Source organism: Stegodyphus dumicola, chromosome 3 (genome assembly GCF_044657685.1).
Source record: "Stegodyphus dumicola isolate Sdum_Otavi_A_Nest chromosome 3, ASM4465768v1".
NCBI lineage: Eukaryota > Metazoa > Arthropoda > Arachnida > Araneae > Eresidae > Stegodyphus > Stegodyphus dumicola.
In genome coordinates this window covers 207,904,339-207,925,938 of record NC_140770.1, presented here as the reverse complement: position 1 = coordinate 207,925,938, position 21,600 = coordinate 207,904,339, and the positions used below count along the sequence as shown (strand labels likewise).

Genomic DNA, 21,600 nt, shown 5'->3' with positions numbered 1-21,600 from the left:
TAGTAGCAGTTTTTACGTCCTGAGTAAATTATAAATATAGGTAGGTGCCTAAAATACAGTATGTTACTTAAGTACTGAGCGTTATGTAATACCTTTTGTGAGCGAACATTAAAATTTATTTTCACTTGTAGTAACAGAGGTGTGTATAACTTAACTTTAACTAACGTTAAGGGATTAGTTATAGTACTAACAATATAGTAATCCCTCAACATTAGTTTTGGTATAATTGTATTTTTTGTATTGTTACACAGATAGTATATTTGAATAAAACTGATCTCTTTTGAAAAAATTATATATCACATTTTTTTATTAAAAAAATAGAAATTTTGTTAATACAGATGTTTTTTGAAAGAAAGTAATTATTGAGAATTAAATTTTATTTAAAAATTACATGAAATTTTATCCTTACATCAAATTATTAAAGTAAAAGGGCTTTATTGCAGCATTCCATTGAAAAATTTATTAATAATTAACAGTGGTTTGTTGCAAATAAAATATCAGATATACAAATTTTCTTATACAGCACAAAGTCCGTAATCCGGACGTCCATTATCTGGAATGATCTATAATCCGGACCTCAAAGCCACAAACTTTTTTTTTGGTATGCTTTACACATGCACGTTTAATGCGCGCTTCCGATAGTGAAGAAAGTGACAGAGAGGTTATTGAAAACGAATAGAAAGCCATACACTATTGGTGAAGAACTTATTTTACTAGCTGAAAGTGAGGTAATATGCGCCGTATTGTACAAACCAGCTTTCGACATTATAAAACGTATTCCACTGAGTAATAGAAGGATTGACGAAATGGCTCAGTGTGTAGAAAATTCTTTATGCGAGTGCTTAAAAACATCTGAATATTGTATACAGCTTGATGAGTCCACTTTAGCAGGAAATGAAGCTTTACTTTTAGCTTATGTTAGATTTGTAAAAGAAGGAAAATTTTGCCAAGAACTGTTATTTACTAAATGTGTGGAAGCCAATACTAAAGGTGAAACATTATCTGCTAATTTAAAAGGATTTTTCGATATAAAAGCTATACCCTGGACTAATATCATTTCTGTTACTATTCATGGTGCTCTGGCAATAGTAGGAAGATACCGAGGCTTTCGGGCATACTTAAAACAAGCTGTATCAAATACATTTTCAGTATACTGTGTCATTCATCAACATCAATTAGTCTAAAAAAATCTCAGTGCATGGATCATTAGATTATGTTAATAAAATCAAAAGGAATGACTTCAGTGAGAGATTATTTACTCAACTTTCTTTGGAAAATGACAAAGACTACAATTATTAACTACTTCACATAGAAGTATGTTGGTTATCTAAAAGTGCATGTCTAAAATTTATTTTATGCGGTTATTGATTCAGTATTGGAATTCCTGGAAAGCAAAGACAATGATTTGCAACACAATTTAACTCAAAAATCACATAGTCTATATGACTGATTTATTTGCCAGATTTAACGAAACTAATTTGAAAGTACAAGGTGACTAATTCTCAGTTTCCAAATCTTTCAAAACTGCAAAATAGAGATGAAAATTTGCAACAACACCTAACGTTTCTTCATGCAGACCTGAACCAAAGATTTGAAGACATTTTTCACTTGGATATTCCCGACTGGGCTTTGAATCGTTTTGCGCATGGACAAACTCAAATCTCAAACACAGATGAATCCAGACTAAAACAGAAGTAGCTTATTGAAATATCCACAAATGAGGAACTAAAGAAAAAAAGTTTGAACAAGGATATTATGTATTCTGGTCCCAGAAACAGATCACAGTTTTATATCCAGCATTATGGGTTATTGTACAGAAGTTGGTGACTGCTTCCTGGTCTTCCTGTTTAGTAGAATGTGGATTCAGTGCCAATATGAACCTTATCATACACACACACACACACACAAAAAAAAAAAAAAAAAAAAAAAAAAAAAAAAAAGAAACACTATAAATTAGTGATCGTGGGGATTTGTGGTTGCTACTCACAAACATCGAGTTGAACATAAATACACTCCTAACATTTCATCCAAGTCATTAATTTTATTTTAAACAAGTTATAAGCAGTCCATGGGTCAAAAATGCTTGGGAACCACCAGCCAAATCCTGTGTGTACCATTACTAGGATTAAACAGTTTTTTTATATGAGAACGGGAAGGTATTTTCTTTCGTTCAATTCATACACATGCAATTCTCGAGGTTACTGGAAAACAAAGTTACTGAAAACTTGCCTTTTTAAAAGACTATCTGATTGGAGCTGGGAAAATTGGCTCTATGGCAGCTGCTCACGCAATTCCCTGACTTTTTAGTTTTCCAGGTAGAGTGGCAACCCTGTTAAATGAAGATATATAAAGAGATTTTTCATTTCAGGCCCTTTAAATGATCAAGGCTTCTTTGCTTTTTCAATCACAAAAAGTTTCATTTTATGTATTCCTCATGCATTTGCACAGCACAGCTGTAATGTGCTTTTGAAATAACTTGTGCTTGGGAATAGACTTCTCATAACATGAGTGATGTTATGAGAACTTATGTGAGCTTACTTAAACAACTTATGAAGGGTGTGCAAAATTTTCAGGAGACAATTTATCAGATGAACGTATGAGAGATTTCTGTTCGTCAAGTAAAAAGCTAACATGGAAAAGAGTCATCCATGCTATACAGAATGTTCATAGCCAGTTTTCTTCCACCTGCATGTATGCCAATAAAATCATTATGATTCATTCATAAGCAGTGCTGCCTGTGGAGTGGTCTCCAAATGATTGTGTATGGTAATGCAATGTAAAGCTATAGAAAATGGGCAATTATAACATCTGTGCTACAGCATGTATCTGATACATTTTCACCTGTTCACTGAGTGTTAATTTTCAAATTGTTCCTTAAACTCTAGTTTATTGAATAATGCTTTATATTATATTTCTTGATTGAAGAATTGCAATAATTTTCCCTAAAATATCATGAAACACACAGTAAACTATTATGCCTGCCTTTGCAAAATTTGACACATAAGTGAGACATGTACCTCCTCCATTTTTATTATTCTTGACAATACCTGACAAACTAAAATTTTTAATATCAAAATGTTTACTTATGTTGAAAGACTGGAGTTTCTTCCTTTTATAGAGTCATGTAAAATTTATATTCACAATGCCTCTTCAATCTGGAAGTAACTTCTATTTTTTTAATAATCTTCAGATTACCATAAATATTATGTGAATCATACTAAAAATACAAAACTTAAAAGATGGAAAACATTTTAACTGAAATTTTTTACTATTAAATCCAAGCAGACTTTTAAAAAAATTAAAATTCATCAAAAAGGATATTTTTATACACAGGCTTAAAAATACTACAAACATTTAAGTATAAAAGCTAAGACGTCAGTTATTGATATGCATAATACAAAAGCATTTTATTATACATGCATCTCCTTTTCCATAATCAAGTACTTTAGAGAAATAAAGTGGTGTATAATCTGTACATTTTCCTTAACAGATTTAAATATATTACAAGACTAACAAAAAAATAGGGTGCTGTCACTGCATAGGTATGACCAATTTTTTTTGTATCAAATGGCTTGTAATCCTGTAAGAAAATACCAAGATAGGTTTAAAAGTACTATTTATAACTTAAAAATTAAAATTATTATTCTGTAATTTTTTAATTTGCAATATAAATAAAATAAATTTGCATACATGAAAATATTTAAAATATCACACAAAAAATTTACCTTGGTATATGGATTTCATACATTCCTTCATTAAACTTTACAGATGCATTTAAAGGCTCTTGTAGAGAAAATATAAGGAATGCTTTTAGCTCTTCTATAACTTTTGATCTATTCTCGTCAGGAACAATAAAGCCTAAAATTTAAAAACATTTAATTAATTAAACTATTACTGAAAAGTTTTTAATTAGCAGACAAAACTTTTCGAATTATATGACAAACACATTCTTGCCATATTTATATATAAAATATCATTAATTACAGGGGGAAAAAGTTGAGAAATTCACAAAATTATAACAGTAGTAAAATATAAAAATTCTTGAATATTTCTGATAATATTTGTTTAGGCTGTTATTAGACACAGCAGAATAATTTAGCACTTAAATACATAAAGTTACTTATCGATGCTTATCATAAAAATACTAAGATTATAGATACTAGAAAAGTTGGTTCATTAATATTGGGTAATTTAATGCATTAAATATAAGTTTTTTTTACAAAGCACTCTTCATTATCCAACATCACTTTTTAAGAGATATCACATCTAAGATGACTTCATACGTAACAAATTCATATAATATTTTAAGTCACATGTCTAAATTTCAAAACGATTAATATTTTGGTTAAAAAGTAAAGCAATTATTTTGTAACTACCTGTAAATAATAATAAAAAAATTACAACTAGCAGTACAGAAGAGTTGAAAAAATTAATTTTGAAGATGTCACTAAGACAACAGTGATTTAACCAATAACTCATATATTTAAGATGAAAACCACTTTTCACTATTAATGGAAATGATATAAGTTATTCAATTAGAATTATGGTAAAAATGAATGTGGATGTGAATAATGATGATCATTTACTAAAATGCATTTTATTTTGTATTAGTCTAACAGATCTCAGGCTCACAGAACTATATAAAAACTAAGTGATTTTTTTTTAACATTTCTTTTACTGATGAGAATTTAAAAAGTAAGCTGTTACTCAAAATAATTTATATTATAATAATAAAAACTTAAACATTTATAACATTTTTTGGAGGTTTTAAGTCAACAAAAACCAATATAATATTCATAAATTTGCATGACAAGTTTCGAATGCTTAAATATAGAACCTTTTGGAAGACTTTTGCAGCTGAAGAAGGTTCTATATTTAAACCTTCAAAACTCGTCCAGTAAATTTAAGAATATTACATTGATTCTTGTTGTCTTAACACCTCCAATAATAGTTATTTGGTGGATTATTCTAACTCACATTAGAAGTTAATTCAGTTCAGCAATAATTTGAAGAATGTTACATTTGAAAATTACACTTTTATGAATTATAAATGAACACACATTCACATATATATCTACACATATGGCAGAATAATTTCAATTCTGCAAATATTTTAAAGTGAAATAAAATAAATACAAATTTTAATATGTGATTGAAATAGATTTAAAATCTTCTCATTTATCATGTAAACTAAAAAAAAAAAGTTAAGACTCCAAATATCACTTTGAGGTTAAATGTAATGTGCACTTTTACACTACTCACTTAAAATTATTTTGGCATTAGATTTCATAAAAATTCAGTTATCAATACTGCTAATGTAAACTATTTTAAATGTGTAGATTATGTTAAACACCCACCTTTTAAAGAACACAGATGAGCTTGCACTTCCAAAGACATAAACTGTTTTTCCATTTTTCTTAATCTGTCTAAATGAAGCAACTCAGAATTTCCATAGTCCACAAAAAACACTTCATAATAAGGATGAGATGTACTATCAATTACAACAGCTCTGTACCACAGATTATCTTCTAAAAATAAAAAATTATCATTCCTTGAATAATTAATAATTATTCTACAATTTCTTAACATTAAAAACTTAAATTTATGTTTGTTAATATACATGGTATACCAAAATTCTTTCTCTGATTCCAAATATCAATAAGGCATAAAATATTACACAGACAAATACTTTTTATCTTGAATGTAACATATTCAGGTTTTTGTGTACACAATTAATAAATTTCTACATGTGATTCTTTCGTTGCCTGAAGGATATCCTGGTGATATTCCAATTCTATCCATGTGTTGGTCAACATTACGTCAGGGGTGGGATATTATGACTCCAGTAATTCTGCATCATAATGCTGCAATATCGTTCACTAGTGTCCAATTTTAAAGGAAAGCATTTTGAGGAATGGGTCTGAGGGTCCCTCAACCCTATTCCATACCACCAACCTGTCGAGCTGTATATTTTGAGTGCCCCCATACTGGAAGGATATTCTATATTTACAAACATTGATGCCTTCCTTGGGATTCAGACCCTTTATCATCGTCACTAACCATTTTCCTGTCTGGACAATAGTCTCTCATAGTCAAACTGCACTACCTTGATCATTCACATGCTGCTAATCTAATTATTCATTTCCTCGGTTTCTTTCGAAGATATTTGTCGTATCACTTCGAAGTGATAATGCCTTTCACTGTATGTGCGAAATTCGATTTTATATGCAACCAAACATTTAATTGCAAAGATGATTTATTATGAATGCCCCAGTTATAATTCCATCAAAATCTTTGCAGTTTCTTTGAATTAATTTATTGCTTGGATCCCAAGAAATGGACTTCTGATCCAAGAAAACAGGTTATATGATGGATCAAACATGTTAGAAAGAGAAACTCAATAACATTTAAGACGCCTGTATTTCTTAAATAATAATAAATTTAGTAACAAAAATGATTGGCTAAAGAGGTTATTACATGTTATCGACAACTCTATGGCAACAAGCTGACTGTTTAGCCAATGATCTATCACTCTACTGTTCAGCTAGAGGAGTTCTGAGTATTTAGGAATGTTCTGAATATTCATGATCATGACACTGTCTTATGAGATGACTTTTACAAGATAGGATGGAACAGAATAATAATTATGTAAATGCACCGAATTATTGTATCATTGATGGCTAAGCAGAAATAGTTTCTGGGAGGAACTATCCAGGTTTTACATAACGCACACAGAAAAACCACAAGAAGTCAACTTATTACTAAGAAACTGGAATCCATGTTGAAATGCCAATATTCAGGGATCTTATGTATCCAATTTTATGCAAAATAATTATTATATTGCAGTATATAATAATTCTCTTAATTCATGTTTCCAAGCAACTTTTATTATTTATTGCTTTAAATTTGAAAAGTAGATTTTTGATTCAAAATTGTTTAGAACTTTCATTATTAAGCAACTGAATTTTTAAGATGTTATTTATGTATAAAAATATAGTATGAGAAAAGGTTGTGTCATGTTACTCCAACAAAACTGTATAGTTCCAAAAATGAAGTATATATTTTCATTCATGCAACATGAGAGATCATAAAAAAGGAAATAATTTAACCATAGCGTGAATTTCTTTGTAGGATTTTATTTTTTTATTTTAGGTTATTTTCTGAATTTATTAATACCATTTTTTTCCTATCATTTCTAACTTCTATAATTGTTTAATTATTTTTATATTAATATTTGGAAGGTCATCAACGAGCTCATCTCGTTATAAATTTACAACTGATGTACATATTTCTGAAGAAAGAACTCCTTAAATCACAACCGTTAAAGGATTAAAGTAACTTCCATTTTCAGAGGAAGAAAGGAAAGGAAAAGCTCTAACCAGTTTCCATTGTAATCTCTTGATGCAGTACCACTGCTCCCCCTTGTTTTTTAATCCTTTTGAGACGCCATGCCTTTGTTTCAGACATTCCATCGGGATAGAGGAGAGTCGAAAGTAATGCTCCCACAGGATAGGGGGTTTCGCATTGCTAGGCCTAACTTTACGGGGGAAAACATTAAAAGAAAGTTTAAGTTGTAATGTCATACTTTTTGGTACCATTTTAGATTATTACCTAAGCTATCATATATGTTAAAATTAACATTTAATAGTGTTTTTTTCTTTACATGAAAACATACTAAAAATTGCTTACTTTAAAAATAATTTTTGGATGAGCTATTCAAATTATTCCGAAGTTTTAATTGACAAAACACATTAACAAACTTCAAAATCAATTTTAAAAAGTTCAAGAAATACTATTTACAAGAAGTAAAATCTTTCGCGGAAGGCAAGCACTCAGAGAGTTCAACCTCTGACAAACGCCTGTATCATAATCACTAGAAATATCATTTTAGAAAATGAATCATCACGCTCATCTGTGTCATTCATTGGCTCATTTACTATGCGTATATAGCTTGATAAAAAATGCTTTCTCGCCATAATAAACTGGAGTCAAGGCTTTCCAAAACAAAAAGGGAGGAACGGGAAATATATCTGATAGCAACACAAAATGTAACAAAACTCCACACTGTAACCCTAAAAGACCCTACAAAGTCAAAGTCAATAAAAAAAAAAAAAAAAAAAAAAAAAAAAAAAAAACGGAAGGATATTATAAATGCAAATGTTTATATCATGTGCCAAGTTAAAGGGGTCAGCCCTATTTGTTTCATTTTGAATACAAGGTCAAATCTACATGCATCTCAAATCCTATGGACATGGAATGCCATCTTGTGGCAAAAGTTATAGTTTTTAAAATGTTCCAAGACACTGGCATAAATGTGTGCTGGCCAGAGGTGAACGAGAAACCACTCAGGCACACCAATGTGCTGTCCAGGAAATGACTGCTTTTCTTGCTGGCACATATGCTTGACAATCGGCATGAAAGGGTTAAAACATTCAGTGGTTTAACATTAAGATATGTAGATCTAGCATGCCGGAGGTAAAAATTTTGTAATTAAAATTTATAAATCATAAATATAAATGTATGCATTTTTGAATTTTCTTTTTCTAAAGTATTTCAGAGTCCTAACTATGAGAAAAAATACATTTTAAACATTCCATTCTTTACGAAATTAAATGCTATCACTTTTCTTGCACTCAGAACAATTTTAATTTGAATAAAATAAGTTTTTGCAAACCCCATTAGAAAGAAATTTTAAGATGATTTAGTTAATGATTACAAAAATTAAAATCAAAGTTTATTATATTATTAATATTAAAATCATCTGTTATTTCTTTTCTATTTACAGGGCAACTTTCTGAAATACTTTCTCATATACAAAATGATTTTCAGCTTTCTGAGGTATTTTTTAAATCAAAAATCATAGTCATTCTGTATTGGATACTATGTTTTGTTTATTTCAAATCAAAGCATCTTTTATTTTAATAGTTAAAATTTTGCAGCTGATTTCCATGTACTTTACTTTCTAAGAGGATTTTGGGAGGAGATTTATTAATATTCTTTAAAACTTATAACTGAATTATCATAAAATGTAAGGAAATAATTATTTTAATACTTATTATAAACTTTTTCTGAGCCTTGTATTCAATAATACGTGTTTTACTTTACTACTTCCTAAAGTATGCATCTCATATACTTCTCTTTTCAACACATTTTTCCCAATACCAACAATTCTTGCTTAAATAATTCGTTTACAATTAAATTTTAGTTATATGATATATTTAATAACTAGATTTCTTTACAGTAAAAATGACAGAAGTCTATGAATACATTTATAAGTAATTTAATAAATATTTACTTACTAATTAGAAAGAAATACATATTTCATAAAAGTATATGCATAAATACTTATATATACTTTATATATTTTTTATTTTGGGCATGTGTAAATCTATTTTCTGTGCATTCATTATATATTTCTAGTAAAGTAATTTAGCACATATCGGAATTTTTATGTTAAGAAATAAACAGATATAACTTAAATGAAAATTAGATGCATTATTTTAAATACACATTCAAAAAGCATGTTATATTTCATACAACAGTATCTGTTCCCAATAACATTGCCCCTAGCAGTAGCCAATCAGCTAAGACTGCTGAATGGTAGGAGTTCTATTCAGGTTTCATCTCAGTCGAAAATGCTGACTGTATACTAGTTAGTTTTCATGTTTTCTTCATGACTGATGTAACTATGAGTCAGTGTCCCTTAAAGAGTCCTCAATGCTGACTGTATACTAGTTAGTTTTCATGTTTTCTTCATGACTGATGTAACTATGAGTCAGTGTCCCTTAAAGAGTCCTCCTTTCCCTTAGATAGGCAGCCCTTGCATGCTTTGCTATATTTAAATACCTTATGTGCCAAATAAAGAAATATTTCAACACACATAATTTCATATTTACAGTTGCACATCAAGTTGCAAACTTTTGACATACGACATATTTCTGTATATACAGTCAAAAGTCGTTAATCCGGACTTGTCGGGACTTCACGATTCCGGATTTAGATCATCAGTTTAAATCTGGTAAGATGGCATGCAGAAATTATAAAATTAAAAATATGAAACCGTAATTTATGAAATAAAGAACAATTATGATCTAACGGGTATCAAAATTTGCAAAAAAAAAAAAAAAAAAAAAAAGCTTAATATTTATTTGTTTACTTAATTAAACATTTCTTTCAATGTAAGTTGTTTAAGTTGCTTTGTTTTATGTGCTAATACTTTTTCTTTAATTCTGTATAAACAGACATAATTTCTTGTCCAGTTACAAAGTTCCGCTGTTCAAGTCCTGTAATTGCTGTGCCGAAAATACCGACTAACTTGTCAATCGAAATTTTTTCGTTTTCACTAACCTCTCTGTCACTTTCTTCATGCCTTTATCCATTTTTTGCAGCAATTCCACTTTTTGTTTGATGGACATCGAAACATACTTTCATTTTGTAGATCCTTTGGGAACTCCAGCATCGGAAATTCTATTTGACATAATCGGAAGTTCAAGCTTACTTTTATAAAATTGCTCTAACAGTCTGCAAAAAATAATAAGCCGGATCCAATTTGAAGATTAAGGAACAACGCAATCTGCAACATTAACTGAAATTGATAATTTTAGCTTATACCGTCCGTTATACATTTAACGCGCATGCGTAAACGTATTATGTGCATGTGCACACGTGCAGCCGTAAAGGTTTTACGCGCATGTGTAAATGCCTATGTGCATGCACAGAAAGTTTGTAGCTTTGAGGTCCGGATTATAGATCATTCCAGATTATGGGTGTCCGACTTAACGACTTTTGACTGTATTCCTCATCACATTCAAATTTTCAAGTAAATATATTTAATCTTGACCACACATGGCACTTCTGCTGAGCTGGAAAATGCTTCTGTATACGATTTTATGTAAATAGATGATTACAAATAATAAAAAAGTTAACTTATTAGCTTATCTGTCTATATATTTATTAACTTTAACAAGGTAAATGTGATTTTCCTGCTTTCCTCCCATACAAAACCACAGCCATACATGCATTACACAACTCTGAATTCTAAATACACTACATACCTTGAAAGTTTGCTATTACCATTTCATCATCTTTTGGTAGATGATTGCCATTATAAGAGGAACATGATAAATTATGGCAAAAGTCTGTTATGGCAGTTATTAATTCAGAACTTGCTGTCAAATCTGAAAAATGTACATAATCTTAGATGATGATATATTTGAATGGGCTACATTATCAAAATTTATAATGTGTATTCATGAAAATAGGCTGAAACTGAATAATAATACATCTGTTTACAAACATGCACAGTTAGCAACTTACTTTGGATATTATATGGACTACAAAATATGGCATTACAATCTCCAATAGTATATATGGCCACTTCCTGCTCTCCAATAGAAAACTCGGCAAATCTGCATTCACTAAATAAGAACTTTTCATCATTCTGTACACTGCACTCAGCATTTTTTATACATGCCAAATTAGGAGCACTGGTTAGAGGTTCCTAAAAAATTTTACCAATGTTTAAGCGCCAAAATTTCAAAATATAATCAGCAAAACAAACACAATCTGCTAACTAATTAAAGACTATAAATAAACTATATTTTACTAACTTATATAAATGTTATTATATAAATGTTATCCAAGAATTATATAAATATATTATTATATAAATGTTATTCAACACCGGGTTTCTGCCTTACAAATAATTTGCATGTTCTTTTCAACATTGCATTGTAATGTCTTCGGCAGTACCTAATTTCACTACAATGTCCTGATGAAAATTAGCATTATACAATAATCCAGTTTAACTGCCACATGATTTAATTTTTCAAAACTATTTCAACATTTCAAAAAAGAGGTTCATAAGAATCGAAGAAAGTCTATAAAATTTGAAACATTATAAAGGAACATGTTTGGTCATGTATATTTTGCTTTAGGTTCATTAAAAAAATTGACTTCTTGTCACAAGTAAAAGGAAAGTATAACTGTGCATAAAACAGCTATTTCCAGAAGTAAGATGCCCATTTTAGCAGACATACCAACATGCCTGAAATATTTGCAATTAAGTTTTAGATTGCTGTTGACAAGAGCTGAAAACATGCACTAAGTGCTTTCCTATATTTAGAAAAGGATAACAACAGACTAGAAAACTTAATCACTTTTAAAATTTATTTACTTCACATGGAACCATTTAGAAGTAAATGAAAGAATGATACCACTGATACCTTTTTATTCCTTTCTCCTCCCCCTTCCGATATGGTCTTGCTGATAAACAAAGTTAAGAAACTTTAGCTTAATCAGCACAATGAAATATTAAAGGTGAAAATTCCTAATCTTTGAAATATTCCAATCACCCCCTTTAATTAACTTCTGCTTATAAACATTATTGATAGCACTTTGAGTTATCTGTGCAAGGACAACAAAAGTATATTAGTTCTAAGCAACCTTCACCAAACTGTTGATATTACAGATGATGCAAAAAAATATCACATATAACAAACTACCTGTAACAAACACAAACTATTCATTAAAAGCTAGAAGTCACAGATGGACAATATATATATTCAATAATAGCTGCAATCAACTCCTGTACAAAGAAATTTTGAGAAACACAATTCCTAGGATTTCAATGAATACATATCCATATGACTATCAAATGCATGCCACACTCTGTTCAATACTTTCTGATGAGAAATCAAAATTTCCACATACAGTGCCAAACTGGAAAATGCAATAAAAACAAAACTGTAACAAATGTAAAAGTTCAGTCAGCGAAAATGCAGACAACAGTAATGTGACATAACTTATTGACTCTAGCACATGAAAGAAAAAATGCTACTTAGAACTTGATCAAGACAATTTTTTAATAAGAAAAAGAAAAATAGAAAGTTTCAGAAATATCTTTTCTCTTAAGGCAAAACTGCACAATTTTAAATGCTCCATTTCAAATTACTATAATTATTAAATTTTATTTTCTCCCCATTAACTATGCCAAATTTCATGCACTTAAGTCATTAAGTTACTAGTACCAACATTACTTTTATTTAATCTTATTACATATGCTCAAGAAGATATTATATCAAAACATATGGATACGTTGGTGAGAAACTATTCTAAATTTAATGTGAAGCTACTGTATCGAAACATCTTAAAACTTTGAATTAGAAAGCAAATCTTATTTTCCTAGTGTTAAATATTTTACACTAGTTGTTAATAATAATAGTTAGCATGAACTTATCTTCCTGAATGAAAGTGAGCAATTGTCACCCTTAAAATATGAAAAATGGGGAGTTTCCATTCGGTTTTGCATTGTGCAGTGATGCTATTTCAAAAATACTCTAGACTTAAATTCACTTTATAATGCATGGTTCAAATTATTAAACTAATAATATTATTAAACTATAATTCTGATGCAAAAAATACTAATACTTAATAGGTACTCTAAATTTTATTTTCAGGTAATTTAATTTTATTTCTTACACTTTATACTGAAAATATTCTGAGTAGGGAATGAAAGCTTTAAAACAATAAATAAAATTAATAATTAGTACACATGAGGATAAACTTTGTAATAAACCACATAATAGTTTAAAACAAAATTAATACAAATTAATGTATTAAACTATGTATTAAAGATTATCTTCACAAAACATTCTATAAATGTCTATGGTATATTAGGATAATTCAATTCAATAAAATTTAAGGAAATTACACTGAAAATCAGTACAAATGAAGGAATGCTCAGTAGAGGTTTTTATTAATTCAATAAACTGCATTTATTATTGGGAAACATTTTCCATTGTAGTCTTCATTAATAAATGTTACAAATTAAAAACTGGGAGATTCAGTGATCTGTTGGAAGATGTGATGTCACATTCTTGCCACTAGGTGGCGGGCATCTCTTCCTTTACTTTTGCTGTAATTAAGTTCCGAGAACCAGTGGAGATTGGAACCGCTCTGAGGAGCGTAAAGACTCAGAACTAAAAATGTACTGTCTTAAAATAATTATCACCTACCTTGTAAATAGTGTATATTAGCTTTTTATTTCAATAAATAATTAAAAGACAAGATGGCTTGTTAGCAGTAATAGAAACTCTTACTGAAAACATGATTATTAGAAGCCTGGCGTCGTGAACACTGAAGATGCAGCAGGTAAGGAATTTTACATTAATTTTATTGTAAATAGAAGAACCTGATGCAACATGTGATGAAAAACCAAGACCTTGCATGATCAGAGAGCTGTAAGGTTTTCAGCGCCTGGGGACAACTGAAGATCTCGCAATTTCCTCTTGCTTACCACAAGGGGAAAACATGTCATTCTAAACATTCGTAACATCAGTTTGCCATGCACACAAATATCCCCTTGCCCCCTTCCAGCTACGCCCCTGCATAATCAGAGAGCTGACAGCTCTATGAAACAGGAAGATAATTTTTTATATAAAAATATTTTTGTTCCTTTTAGTCCCAGATGTATATCATAATGCCATACTGATCGAAACTAATCCTATATTTTTTAAACTATTAAAAAAAAAGGACAGTTTACACATAAGATAACCTTCACATAAACTTTGATATAGCTAAGAATTTTAAGTCATTTAAAATACCATATCATGCAGTAAATCTAAATAAATAAATTTTTATCACATAAATATTCAATGATAAGGAATAAATTATTTAAACATATTTAGTGATAAATTGTTTAAACAAATAAAATTAGAATACTTTACAGAAGGGCATTTTAAAGAGAAAGTGGCAAAGTGTCATATTTGGGTTTCTCTCTTCTGTCATTTACCAAGCAAAAAATACTGGGATAAAGCAGCAAATACAGTGCTAAGTCCAAGATCCATATCATTGGGACTTTGATAAATCTGGATTTGGGATTTTTCTGTATATTAAATCATCAGTTTAAATTTAGTAAGACGACATGTAGAAATTGAAGAAATATGAAAATAGTGATTTTTGAAATAATGAAGCATTTAAGACCTTAAAAGATTAAAAATTTACTCCCCCTCCCCCCCCCAAAAAAAAGTTTATTTGTTTTATTAATAATTTCTTTCCATATAATTTGTTTAATTTAATTTTTAACATAAGTTGTTCAATTTGCTTCGATTTTTGCTCCAATACTTTCTCTTTAGTTATATAGATAGACATAATTTCTTGTTCAGTTACAAATTCCATTGTTCAAGTTCTACAAGTGCCAAGTCAAGAATTCCCACTAAATTGTCAATTGAAATATTTTCACTCAAAACAACCTCTCTGTCACTTTTTTCGCCAACTAACAGCAATATTTTCTGGATTTAGAACTGTACTGCAGATTTTGCCATTCATTAGTTGACTGATGATTGGGGAATTGTCATTGCAAAGGAAAACTTCTGTTGTATCATTCTTCACTTATTACTATTTCTCCATAAATTTTATTAATTGAAAAATTTTCCTTTTTATTTGTGACATGTGAAAAAACTTCATATTTGCGGCTATCATAAAAACTAGCGTTTGCTATACACTACTAGTAATGTAGCATGAGATTAGCAACTAAAGGCATGTTATTTGGCTAACTTTTGTTTTTCTTCTAATGCACACTGACGGAATTAAACTTGAATTACATTAATTTAGTTATTTATAATATTTATAACTAGATACCACTTATGCAAATCCTGCATAAATAAATTCTCACACATACTTAAGGTTTATTCAGGGCCAGCACTAGACATTTTGCGACTTGGTGCACTCTCTGTGGGGCCAAAATTCTGCTGCCATATATCTCCCTACATTGTAAAAAATTTTCTGACCCTAAATTGTGAACCCAGTGCTGTTGAGAATCGAGCATTTAATTGATGTTATGTGCAGTTTCAGTGGCATCATTGTTTTGTTGTATTATTATGTTTTATGCATCTGGCATCACTATTATTTTCGTCATTCTAAAAGTTTAATTTAAACAATAAGACATAGGTAAGTTCTCTTTACCTTTTTTGTTAATTAAGTACAAAAATTCAGTTAGCCATCACTTTGCTTGTTAATTTTATAACAAGTGCCTTTCCTGAATTCTAAAAATTTTGCCATCCTTTAATTTTGTTGCTCAGTACTCTATAAATTCTAAATATTTTGCATTCCCTAAATCCTGCTATACCAGCTCTAGCAGTGGTCCTGGGCTTAATAACAAATCAGTTATTCTAAATTCAAACAGCAAAAAATATAATCCTTTGGCCTATGACTATCATTTACAAAACGTATTTTTTTCATATGGAAAGAAATTTCTCCTCATCAATGCCCTTAACAGTTCACAGCGGAATCAGCTGAAGTCTATAATCATCATCAAGCTTAATGTCATCATAAAAGTTATGCTCTTTGGTTTCCAAAAACTAATACAAAAATAGTAATAAAAAATCTTAAATTTTTCAGATTTTATATTATGCACAAAGGGCTGTTTTTTTACATGTTACAAAAGCATTTGGGATAAAAATATTTAAAAACAGCATACCTTTAGAATTTCCAATAGACACTTTCATGCACTAGAGATTTAAAAAAAAAAAAAAAAAAAAAAAAAAAATCCCATACAGTGTGTTGCCGCTGCTCGCTTTGAAATTGCAGAGTTTCTCAATAATTCGTTAAAATTAAAAAAATATTTAATGAAACAAATTCTAAATTCAAGATCCGGGCTTCCAAGTGCCCATGTTCATGTGGAGGACTACATTATTCAAAATTTGATGACTCTAGATATTGTTGTTTTTCCAAAATGCGAGAAACATATATGCAGATTCTTTATTATTATTTTTTTTTAATATAATATACGATGATAATATTTGGTGGCCTCCAACCATTTGAAAAGTGATACAGCCATTTCTAGTGATTCAATGCAAAATGCTGTTTTGAGACTAATAGCCCTTTTGGGCTAATAATAATAAATGCTTAGGCATGCGTTATTTCTCAAGCTGCAGTTTGAGAATTTGAAAGTTGGAGTTTGAAAATTTAAAAAATATTTAATGAAACAAATTCTAAATTCAAGATCCGGGCTTCCAAGTGCCCATGTTCATGTGGAGGATTACATTATTCAAAATTTGATGACTCTAGATATTGTTGTTTTTCCAAAATGCGAGAAAAATATATGCAGATTCTTTATTATTTAATTTTTTTTAATATAATATACGATGATAATATTTGGTGGCCTCCAACCATTTGAAAAGTGATACAGCCATTTCTAGTGATTCAATGCAAAATGCTGTTTTGAGACTAATAGCCCTTTTGGGCTAATAATAATAAATGCTTAGACATGCGTTATTTCTCAAGCTGCAGTTTGTTGATACTCATGCGATGGTGAAAGCAAAAAATAATAAATAATGATTTGCCAGGCTGGCATCAGAGCTGAAGTGAAATTAAGAACCTGGATTCTTTACATGTTTAATTATGAAAAATATCAAATGCACAAGCGTAAACCATTTTAAAAAAAGGTTGCTAGTAATCCGGAGGTCTGGATTTTAGATTGTTCTTGATATTGGACATTCAAATTTTAGACTTTGTACCACTATTTAATATAAAAATCTGTTTTTATATGAATAAAATACAGTAAAGTATTATAAAATGGGATTCTAAGATTTTTTTTTAAAAAAAGAATGCTCGGATTTCGAAATTTGCACCAAGATTTAATATGAAAAGTCTGTTTTTACATGAATCAAATACAGTTAGAATACTTATAGATGGGGTTGAAAGATTTTTCTTTAAAAAAAAAAAAAAGCAAAAAAAGGAAAGATAAAAAAAAAAAAAAAAAAAAAAAAAAAAAATTAGATTCAACCTCTCATATTACATAATAATCAGCATAATTTTAAAATTAATTTAAAGAAAGAAACATAAAAACATTGTAAGTTATACCTTTTCAATTTTTTCTGTTTTCTCTTCTGATGAAGTAATTAAATGGATATCTTGCACATCACAATTTGGTTCATTTTCAGCTAATACTGAATATATTTTCTTCAGTTCTAGAGGCTTACTGATGGACATCTTATCCAAAACATTTACAGGAATACATAGTGTAGGGTAAGCAGCATAAATATCCAAAAAGCACTCCAAATTTTCTTTTAATACTACTTCTCTTTTGCCAAAATCTACAAAAAAGATTTTATAGGTGTCTTCAGAAATAATTTCTTCGACACAGCCACGATACCATTCATTGGTGATACCAGATTTCGCACAAACAATTTCACCAATGATAAGTTTATGTGTGACAGTTTTTCTGGCTGAGGATTTCTGTAATTCCTTTTGTACTTCAAGTATTAATTCACAATCAGAAGAATCTTGCAAAAACGCTAAATCTTTATCTATATGACTAAATGTAACTTTTTGAGGTACATGAATAGGAAGTTTTCTTCGCTTCAGAGAGGTTAACATATATGGTTGAAAAACTGTGACAACAGGAACTGGTCCTTTTGTTTTACAAGAAAGTTCTAAGATATACTGTTTCCCAAAACAAAGAGGATTTTTTAAAGAATCTGTGTTTTCTAACACAATTTTAATTGAAAATGCTGGATAAACAGTGCATTCTTTTGGTAAGTAACACATATCAGAAAGCATAATATCTTCAGTAAAACCTAAATCAATCAAGTAAACTTTAAAAACACCAATAACTGAGTTGACATCAATGACACAGCCACGCTGCCATGTATTATCTTTACATTTTACTAACAGTACTTCATCAATAGAAGGAACAAGATGAACATTTTCTTTTGTTGAATTCTGTATTAACAAATTCATTTCATCGTGTTTCTTAAGCATGCAAGACTTCTTAAAATAATGAAATTCCCCATCAAAGTTTTGGAAGATGACTTCACAAGTTCCTTCTGATGATAAATGATCTTTATTCAAAGATGAAAACAAAATTTGAGGATATTTATCTCTAGAATAGACATCAACAATTTGAATATTTTGCTCTGACTCCTCAACAACAACAACAGGAAATGTACTTATGTTTGCTGTTAGGTTTTCTATCACAGCAGTCATATCACGAAACTGAACTGGAATAGAAAATATGGGATATGATGCAAGTTCTGTTGGAAGAACTTTGATTTCATTTAAAGACACTGTTTCTGAATTTCCATAATCTAGGAAAAAAACTTTACTCGTCTTTTCATGTTTACTAATTTCCTGAATTGAAGCTCTGTACCAAAAACTATCAGAACACTTTGCACATACAACATCTCCAACTTCTAAGTTCTGGGATATATCTTCAAATTCTATGGCATTTTCTAATTTACTGGTCAATTCCTGAATTTTACCTTGATCTGAAGCTAACTGAACATAACACATGGAATCACTCTCCATAGAGCAGACTGTAATATTGGATGAATTATCTCTGGCCAATACATGCTTTTGTAGTGTTGATACTTTAGGTAAATTTAATGAGGCAGGAACTGTTTGTAATACCGATACTTTAGACAAATTTGATGGCACAGGAACTATTTCAACAAGCTGAAGTTTATCTAATATACCAACTGCTTTGACAGATGTCACATTACTTAAAATCCAAGAATGTGAAAGTCCTTTAAGATCTTTAATTTTCAATGGTATACAAAATATAGGATACTTACACATTTCATCACATATATGCCTCATGTTTTCCTGATCAACTACTTCAGTATTTCCAAAATCAATAAAGGTTACTTTATGAATGTCTTTTCCAATGTTAACCTGAGATATAGATGCTCGATACCAAGCACCATCAACACTTTTAGCACAAACAACACTACCAACAGACGGAGTAAAAGAAATACGTTTACACTCAGAAACATCTTGCAGCTTCTCAGACATTAATTTTAACCTTTCAAAATCAGATACAAGATGACAGTAATATACATCCTTTTCAATATGGCAAAATGCAACAACATTAACTCCATCCTTTAAGCACTGTTTCTCAAAAGAGAAAATATGTGGAAATTTAATTGGTTTTGATGTGGGTATTTTTATCTCTGGAATGTTCTCCTTTTCTCCAATTTTCTCTACCAAATATGGAACATCCATTTTTAATGTATGTTGGGCAAAATCTTTCAAAATAACAGGAATACAGTATACAGGATAAGCTAACAATTCATCTGGCAATTCTCTCAAATCATTAAAAGAAACTTCTTCAGAATTTCCATAATCAATAAAATTAACTTTACAAATACCAGACTCCAAAACTTCTTCAACACAAACACGATACCATAAACCATCAGTGAACAACCCACAATATATCTTGTTAACACCAGGTTTATTAGATATCGAAGATTTAGAAATAGAATTCAATTTTTCACTAAGTTCTTGAATAGATTCTAAATCTGATACAAGCTGTACATATACCTTTTCTTCATCTGCATGACAAATTACAACTTCAGAAACTTTTGGATATAATTTTCTAAACTGAAGCGAACTTCGATCTTTACCACTTGTTTTAATACATATAAAATCAGTTAATGAACGATCTTCTTGATAAACCATAACATTAATAGGAATAGTATCTGCATTTATTACTTCCATATCCCAGCATTCATTTAGCAATTTAGTAAGTAATTGTCGTGTTAAATCCTTATTTTTTATTTCATGTAACGAAACACAAATACTGAACTTTGGACAAGCAAATTTCTGAGGTAAAGGATATATATCAAAATCGGGAATTAAATCTTCATTACCGAAATCAACAAAGAATACAAGGAATTTATCTCCATTTTTGTTTTTCACTACGCCACGATACCAGTTTCCATCTTGAGCAAATTTACAGCACACTATTTCACCTTTTTGAGGCAAATATTTACTCATTTTAACAGAACTGCAGTATTCATTCAATTCCTTGGTTAAGGCAGTTATAGCATCATCATCACTTACCAATTGAACAAAAAGTTCTGAGGCTGTATTGATCCATACAATTTTTACTTCATATCTACAACCAGCAGATACTGATTTTTCTGGAAGATTTTTGATTCTTGATACAGAATGAGGAGACTTAGTACATTGAAGTGTTCTGTTTTCTTCAACTTCTTTTGGTATTGAGGTATTTTTTAAGGGACCAACAGTAGACAATGGAGACTTTACCTGTACTCCTTTTGGGCTTTCCTTTGAAGAGATATTTAATGGACTTTCAGAACACTTCACAACTTTTTCTTGCACATCTGACTTATTTCTTGGGGGGTGTTCAGATGGATTAATATTTCTTCTAGCACTATTATCTTCCGAATTGCTAATGTTAACAGACTCTCTTACAGAATCTACAATATGATACCAAGGAAAACAAAGCATGGAATGATGCTCACCTCCACAAGAGAATGACATTTCAATGACATCTTTGTTCACACTTCTCACAAGAAGTTCATGCTCCTTTGAAAAATACATTACAAAATCACTATCAGACAAGGAATTTGGTTTTTTGAGGCATACAATGTAGGTGCATTTTTTAAATAAGTCTGGAGGTAAAGAACGTAATTCAGTAACTTCTTCTTCATTACCATAATCAATATATTGAACAAGAAAACTGTTTTTCATTCGTTTCAAAACAATACAGCGATAATATTGCTTGTAATTAGGTGAAAATGCAGCACACATATCTCCTTCTTCAACACTAAAAAAGTTTTACAAAAATAAATA

General features: G+C 29.9%; 1 protein-coding gene across 4 annotated transcripts in view; it reads right to left on the bottom strand.

Moving 5' to 3' along the window:
- The window catches only part of LOC118205810 (uncharacterized), a 145,103-nt gene that overhangs the window by 12,611 nt on the left and 110,892 nt on the right, over positions 1-21,600 (bottom strand). For 3 of the 4 annotated variants that reach the window (XM_035378118.2, XM_035378097.2, XM_035378104.2), the window contains 5 exons: positions 17,863-21,574; positions 11,317-11,500; positions 11,055-11,177; positions 5,358-5,528; positions 3,726-3,858 (listed from right to left, as the gene is read on the bottom strand). In XM_035378118.2, the coding sequence (XP_035234009.1) occupies positions 3,726-3,858; positions 5,358-5,528; positions 11,055-11,177; positions 11,317-11,500; positions 17,863-21,574 (4,323 nt within the window). Of the gene's footprint in view, positions 1-3,245; positions 3,581-3,725; positions 3,859-5,357; positions 5,529-11,054; positions 11,178-11,316; positions 11,501-17,862; positions 21,575-21,600 lie in introns of those variants that run through there. The other variant, XM_035378120.2, reaches the window with a different exon arrangement.